At 40.6% G+C, this 8,110-nt stretch overlaps 1 protein-coding gene across 1 annotated transcript in view; it reads left to right on the forward strand.

The window, feature by feature from the left end:
* gabra4 (gamma-aminobutyric acid type A receptor subunit alpha4) overlaps positions 1–6,591 on the forward strand; it is a 31,472-nt gene extending 24,881 nt beyond the window's left edge. Inside the window, exons 8-9 of the mRNA XM_063000954.1 lie at positions 3,170–3,429; positions 6,064–6,591. Of these exons, the coding sequence (XP_062857024.1) occupies positions 3,170–3,429; positions 6,064–6,591 (788 nt within the window). The remainder of the gene's footprint in view (positions 1–3,169; positions 3,430–6,063) is intronic.
* Positions 6,592–8,110: the final 1,519 nt, after the last annotated feature.

Here is an 8,110-nt window from a genome sequence, read left to right on the forward strand (position 1 = left end):
GCTGCATGGCAGAGTTCAGAGAAACTTTTGCTCCCGAGTATGTTTGATTAAGAATGAGATAGTAGCGCCCCCTTGTGGATCAGTGGAATATATATTTTTTCATTTAATAGAAGTTTTCCATATGTTTTTACCGGGACTCCACCTTCCAAAAACATGTCATTGTGCTGCTCAAATAACCACTAAGTAAAAGTGGGCTGATGAGTATCTAACAGAACGGCTCTTTTTCTTACTGTACAGTGTTTGAGACGGTTGCCAGATGCACCAAGATGCATTTCTACTCCTTTTTCTTACTGCACAGTGTTTAAAACGGTTGCCAGATGCACTAAGATGCATTTCTACACATCTTAATGCTCTTAGTGCTCTTATTTTTACTGTACAGTGTTGAAGACGGTTGCCAGATGCACTAAGATGCTTTTCCACTCATCTTAGTGCTCTTAGTGCTCTTTTTCTTACTGTACAGTGTACTTCTACTAATTAATCAATGTTTTTTTTCCTGCCAATACCAATAAGGAATAGTGTGTTCCTGACTATGTGATCCTGTTCAAAAAGTGTTCTAAATGTAGTCTGAATATTCTACTATGTTACAAACAGTTCAGTTCAACAGAATGCATTAACCACCGTTTATTCATTAATCAAACAAGTGTACTCTCTGCCCTACCCTCCACAAAAACTATTTCTTTTAAAGAATCTACCCACAGTTTATTCATATTCTGGATATTACCACCACATTACCTTTCAAACTGCACTAGACATAACTCATTGCTCTATACTGCATCTGCTTCTCTTTACCCTCATTGTGTTGACTCCTATTGCTGTGATTAGCTAAAGGACTCACAACAGCCTGAAGGTAGAGACAGGTTGTCCGCACTTATCATTTTCAGTCATTGTAGAGGTGGTTGGCTTCACTGAAGTAAGGCAAAGAGTGGTGTAGTAAACAGCTTTGTTAATTAATGGTAATTTTGAAAATACATGACGACATTCCCATCACTACTACTGCAGTGATCTGAAGGACATTATACAACTCTTGAAATGCTGTTCATAATTTTTTTTAATCAAGTCTGTGAATATTAATTATATTTCAGAATTGTATATATAAGCACATTTAATAGTAATGCAAATAACAGATCAACCTTTATTAAGCAGAAAGCAAATGTGATACACAGACTCAGGTAGACCAAGTCCAAAAAAAATCCCTCCTGCCAGCTCTCTTTTTTTGTATTGCTTTAATTTAGCTACACTGGGGGGCTTTCGATTTATGTACTGCTGATGCCACAGCATCAGTCCAAGACTCAACTTCTTTTGGAACTGGGCTAGTATTTTAGCTGCACCACAAATCAGAATCAGAATCACTTTATTTCGCCAGGTACACATTACCTTTAATTACCGTTACACATACGAGGAATTTGCTTTGGTGATACACACAATAATACACACAATAGTCCACATACAGTAGTAGTACAAACAATACACATAATAGTACAGATAATTACACATGTATGACATGTAACATATAACATATTTAACAGACCCGACAGCACACGGACTGTTAACCAGTATTTACCAACATTTGCCCAAGAGAACAACTTTGGTTAGAAAGTGTTACAGCTCTGGGGAAAAAGCTGTTAGCGTGTCTGGATGTGTTTGTTTTTATTAGACCACTTCACATTGATCAATTTAGATGATAATTTGTTCTTGTGCTTGTCACAGACTTATGACCAGATATTCCTCTTTAAGATTATTTAATGATATTTTGTCAATTATTTTAAGTAACCCAGCCCCACATAATACATGGCCTGTTTTCTTGTGGCATGCTTTGGAAGCATTACGCCAGATGTAGCAGGGCATTTATTTCTTCTGAGCAATGAGTACACACATCCTCTGTCTACTCATTGCTCTATAGAATGTTATAAAAAATAGGTTAAGAAGGAATCAAAGTGATCTTTGGCAAATGTAACACAAGTTTTCGTTTTGGTTTTTACCTAAACTCTGTGAATTATGTGGTACTTTAATCATCTGAGCAGCTGTGTGTAAAATTTATGCTTAGGCAAAAATATTCTCAATGTTTAGAAACAAACTATGGACCATCCAATCATGGCTGGATTACTGACCGGGCCAGTGGGGCCAGCGCCTTGAGGTCAGGGGGCCCCGGGGGGGCTCTGGCCCAAAACATTTTGCGATGCCTATCAACATTTATGATACAATATATTTTTATTTCCGAGGGCCCTCCATTTTAAGGATCCTCTGACTATTAGGGACTTTGACCCCAGGGCCTCTTGGGGGCCCTAGCCATGCTTTTGGGGCCCCTAGCCATGCATTTGGGCCCTAGCCATGCTTTTGGGGGCCCTAGCCATGCTTTTGGGCCCTAGCCATGCTTTTGGGCCCCTTATGAAAATGGATGAGGCGTTGTGGCACTGCTCTGACTTCGACTTCTGGCTATTAGGGGTCCTAGGAAAGAGGGGGGCATATTTTTAGAGGGCCCTGGTTATGAGAGCCCCTACCAGGGGGCCCTAGAGAAGAGCAGGGCATACCATTAGAGGGCCCTTAATCACGAGGGCCCCTGCTATGGGGCCCTTGACTTCCATAGAAGTCGTTTACCATGGCTCCTTGACTTTCTAGGGACCTACAAATTGCCAGGCAAGCTACCATATTTCATAACAGACGTTTTGTTGCAAATATGCGATTCAGGCCCTTACTTAATGTTTCTGAATTTGTATTGTTTCAAAATTATTATGTTCAATTTCTCTTAAGCGCAGAGACACAAATTAATTTAGCAATTTTGCAATTATTTAGATTTAAGACAAGCAATTTCAAGCAGTTTGAATGCATACACACACTTAACTGAGCTATTTGATGTTCTTTTCATGCCTGACAATATGTCCAATAGTGAGCTCACTTTAAACTCTTTGCCCAGGGGCCCAGACTATCCTTAATCCGTCCTTGCATCCAATTCATAAAAAAAATCAGCTTTTTTGTTACCTGTCAGTTAAAAACAAGTGCCAGGTCACTGCAAAGGAGTGACCCCTCAGGAAACACTAAACAAAGAGACTTCATCTGTTTGTATTTCGGGTTTTCAGTAGTATTTGAAGCTTGTTAAAAGACTAGTTGAACGATTACCTGTAGTAACTTCCGGTCAATCCCTGCCATTGTTTATTTTCTTGTTATTTTTCAGGCATCACCACTGTCCTCACCATGACCACTCTAAGCATCAGTGCCCGTCACTCTCTGCCCAAGGTCTCTTACGCCACAGCCATGGACTGGTTCATTGCAGTCTGTTTTGCTTTTGTTTTCTCTGCTCTGATTGAGTTTGCTGCTGTGAACTATTTCACCAACGCCCAGGCAGAACGAGCAAAAAAGAAGGCAGCAAAGAATGCAGCTGCAAAGAGCGCATCAACATCCGGCAAGAGCAAGGAGACTGAGGAGGTTCTACAGGTAAGTATAGATGTCATTAAACAGCGATGATGGGAATTAAAACAAAAGCTATGGATAAGGAGTAGCTCTCAAAATTGTTAAAGATTCTTCCCATGTCTCTGTGGATTATCTCCAGGTACTCAGGTTTCATCCCACAAAGAAAAGAAAAGTTAAAAAAGTATTATAATTATGGCACTACCTAATTTACGGCCGTGAAAATCGCTTTACAAACTGTGAAATGAGCCTTGTCCCATGTAATACGCAATTTGCTAAGAAATTCAAAATTTAAGGTTTTTGTTTAGCAATTTAACATTTGAGCAGTTGTAACTTAGTGGTTAGAGTAATCTAAAGGCTGCCGGTTCAAGTCCCTCCGCTGCCAGGTTGCTACTGTTGGGCCCTTGAGCAAGGCCCCTAACCCCCAATTGCTTAGATTAAATACTGTCACAACTGTAAGTCGCTTTGGACAAAAGAGTCTTCTAAATGTGGAAAATGTAAATGTAAGTTTTTCATTGGCGTAGCGTTCAAGTGCCTCACGTTTACTGGTTAATTTGCACTATGAGGCGGTTCTAGCAGTCCCACAGCAATTCAGTTTGCAATCCATTAGTCAAAATGGCCAGTGTGTGTGTGTGTGTTTCACTGGCCTGCCTCCAGTCCAGATCTGTCTCCTATTAAAAATTTATGAGTGGGAATAAATGAGATCAGGTTCTGTGTAATATTCCTTTGGGAATCAGGTCAAGTACAAATATTGTTTATTAAAATGGACAGTGTGAAACAATTGGTGTGCTGAATTTAATCACACCTCCCATTACCATAGCACCATGCTAAAACCTGCAAACCATAATGCCTCAAAAAATCTGGTGTGATGTAGGACAAGAATATTTATGGCTTTGAGGCACCGGAGCCTATCCCAGCTTTTCAATGGACGCAAGGCACACAGTAACACCCTGGACGGGGCGCCAGTCCATTGCAGAGCAGACACACACACACACACCCATTCACCTATAGGGCAATTCAGTGTCTCCAATTAACTTGACTGCATGTTTTTGGACTGTGGGAGGAAACCAGAGCTCCCGGAGGAAACCCACGCAGACACGGGGAGAACATGCAAACTCCGCACAGAAAGGACCCGGACCGCCCCGCCTGGGGTTCGAACCCAGGACCTCCTTGCTGTGAGGAGACAGTGCTACCCACTTAGCCACCGTGCCGCCAAGTGTAAAACATGACGTTAAAATTCTAATAAATAAAATATAATAACTTTTAACCCCTTAGATTATCAGTTAGTGGTAAAGAGTACATATACACGAGTAAGTATCAGTCTAATTAAATATGATTTCATATAAAAGATTGTAGCTTAAGTTTATTCGAAAGAAACACGTATAACCGGATTGCTCTTATATGGAATGACTGGAAGCTGATGGTTTAGTAGACCACCACATGGATGTTGGATTAAGTGGTTGCCTAGGCAACACGGTTAAGGCACATCTGTAAAGATTTCTCAGAGCTACACTAAGCACTGGGGGAATTAATACTTTTAAATACTTTATAAAAAGACAGAGGCTTTTTGGGGGTTGTAACATTGGTTTGCTTGCCTTTCCATTTCTGCTCTTTTTTTTTTTATTCATTTCCTACTATCACAAAACCCCAAAAATAGTTTGTTTGTTTTTTTCATTCCACAGGATATAATGAAACCTAAATATTAGACTAGCACCTGTGTGATAAAGGATATATTTCTTTTTTTTAGAAGCTTTGCAGTTTCATAAGTGTGTAGGTATTTATTGAAAAATTGCAGCAAAAGCCTTTTGCTCAAGTTTGATTCTTAGAGGCGTAGAAGCTTGTAAAAAGGGGGTAAATTCCAAATGCAGCTGTTTATACTGCAAAAAAAGAAAGGCTGACAAAGCTGTGCTCTTATTCTTACTCTTACACACATTTGCATCCATATGATGTCCTTCAAACGTAAGACCGCATCAATCAGGGACACACGTCTTCAGTGCTTCGCTCACCCACATACACCCAAAAATACACATTAACACAGGAGTGTGGCGTCCTACATTTCTCTCTGGCTTTGTTTTAGTAATGTGATGTAAGCTGTGTGGTTCGTACAGCTCCGCACGCCCCCTCTTCACTCCTACTGACAGCAAAATAACACATGCTAAAGCTTCTCACTGATTGGCGCTGGAGTGGTGCAGCAGTCTAATACATTAGTCCACTTCCAAGAAAGTCGAGTCCTGGAGCTGCCACCAGTCTGGCCGAGTGCTAAATAGGAACAGCGGGCCATGTCTGAGGGAGGAGGTGAAAGATGTGTATTTTCCAAATGCAAGTATGCTATGTTCTTTCAACCATAAACGACCAAAACCATATATACAGTACATATATACATGGTTTTACAAATTTGGTAAATAACTCCAGTGACCTCCACAGAGCCCTGCATAATAGAGCGCCAAAAACTTAAATTCATTCAATATTTTTGGACAAAGGAGTTATACATTCCAATTATTTAGAAACAGATAAAGTACAGTTGCAGAAATTACTATAATTCCAGTACTGCCATGATTTACATGTTTATTCAAACGTGTATGTAAACTTTTGACTGCAGCTATACAGCTGTTAATAGCTGCTAACTCTGCTAAACCCCACATCTCTTTGTTTCTCCCTCAGCAAAACTCGGACACTAACGGCAACCTCCGAAAACGTGTAAGCTCCACAACTCACTCTCAGCCAGACCCCAAGGGCAGCCAAAGAAACGAACCCTGCAGCAAGAGCTTCACAGCCACGTCTAGACAGCCTCCGACTAGCCAACTGTCCTCCAGCTCGGGCACCACCAGCAGCACGTCCAGCCAAACACGACTCAATCCCAAAACCTGTACCCAGTCCAATGCATTATCTGCAAATTCCAAGACCACCCCTCCTGCTCCCCCCTCCACCCCAACCGTCACAGAAAACGTATCAACCAACACGCCCACCGGCTCTCTTCACCATCTCTTAGCTCCAAAGTTGGAGACTATGCAGAAAGTGGAAGCCAAAACCTTATCCAGTGCTCAGCCGGTAGCTTCTACAGCTGGAGGGGCCAGCAAGATTGACAAGTATGCACGCATCCTTTTCCCAGTTTCCTTTGGGGCATTTAACATGGTCTACTGGGTGGTATACTTATCCAAAGAAACCATGGAAGCACGAGGAAACAATTAATTAAACATCTTTTTTTTTTTTATTGTTATTGTTTTATTTTGTGAAGCCAGGGAGCGGATACAGAGCACAGCGTCTCACTGAGGATCATATCAACCATGTTCAAAGCAATTCCTGGAATTCTATTCAAAGTAAAACGTTTGCTAAAAAGTAAAATGATTCTAAAATATCTGAATGATTACCGAAGGGTCTCTGCAAAGAATGAGCATGTGGATCTATAGAAAATGTTTCTGAGCATTCTCACTGGAACGGATCACAGATTTACCTCCGCTTTTTCAAGTGGCTCTAAACCGCCAGGGTCATTAATTACAGCTTACTTCAGAAACAACTTCTTCCTGCCCGTATTAATGGAAACATGAATATTACTGCCATTTAGTCTATTTTTCTATGGATCCATGTTTCTGATGATTCAGTATATGTGTTTTCTGGCAGACATGCTTTTAACTTACTTTATGTTTTGGTTTGAATAGCACTTATGTTTGTTGAAAGAGCAAATCCACTGACTGCTGGGTAATTATCGGCCGATATGTGAGGTGCTGGAACACTGGGTTGATTTCTGACCAGCGATAGCAGATCTGTATGCATGTTTTTTTCTTTTCTTTCTTTTTCTCAGAGATAAGGTGAATTCACAATACTAGCTTCTGTATTTTGTGATTTCAGTACAGTATTTGAAGTCTTTGTTGTCCTTATTTACTATACTTTATTTTTAATTTACTATAATTTATTACATTTTTTTCCCACCAGACCCACATTGAATTTGAAAGGTTACACACAGCTGGATGGAGCTTTAAGGACATTATGGCAGGATTTAAGGATGTTATGGCAGTCTTGGGATTTCATCTTTAACAACAGGTTAATAACTCAATAATTGGAGAACATAAAAGTTTCGTTAAAAATTGTTGTGGAATTTATAGACATAGAGCACACATGATATTTAGTTCTACTGGATGCCCCTGAGCTCTTTTGACTTCATTCAGTTGATAAATTAAATTACGAATTTTGACATTACAGTACAGCCCACATATTTTAATAGGATTTGGCTCAATTCTCTGGGAAGGCCATTCCAAAAGCTACTCATTTAATGTTGAGGTTATATTCTTTTCTAAATATTTTGTTCACTTTTTTTGCATTACATCAGCATAACAGGTAAAAAAAAAGCCCCAGATTATTTGGTACAGGGTTGTTGTTGGGTTTCGTCTTTAAAAGTACAACATACGCTGAGATTTCGTACACGTCGGTTAGAAACTCAGATCTGCCACCCGGCTAGGCTGGGAGCCTACATGAACGACGTTTGGCTGTTGTTCATATAGGGTGGGGAGCCGGACCAGGGACTCCTCATAACTGATGCAACTATGGCCTCTACTCCAGGGGAGATATTTGAAAGTCATTTTATTTTGGAAGTAATTCAAATCCCAGAAGGGCAGCATGGTGGCTCAGTGGGTAGCACTGTCGCCTCACAGCAAGAAGGTCCTGGGTTCGATCCCCAGGTGGGGCGGTCCGGGTCCTTTCTGTGTAAAGTTAG

The sequence above is a fragment of the Trichomycterus rosablanca genome, chromosome 8 (assembly GCF_030014385.1).
Source record: "Trichomycterus rosablanca isolate fTriRos1 chromosome 8, fTriRos1.hap1, whole genome shotgun sequence".
In the NCBI taxonomy this organism is placed as follows: domain Eukaryota; kingdom Metazoa; phylum Chordata; class Actinopteri; order Siluriformes; family Trichomycteridae; genus Trichomycterus; species Trichomycterus rosablanca.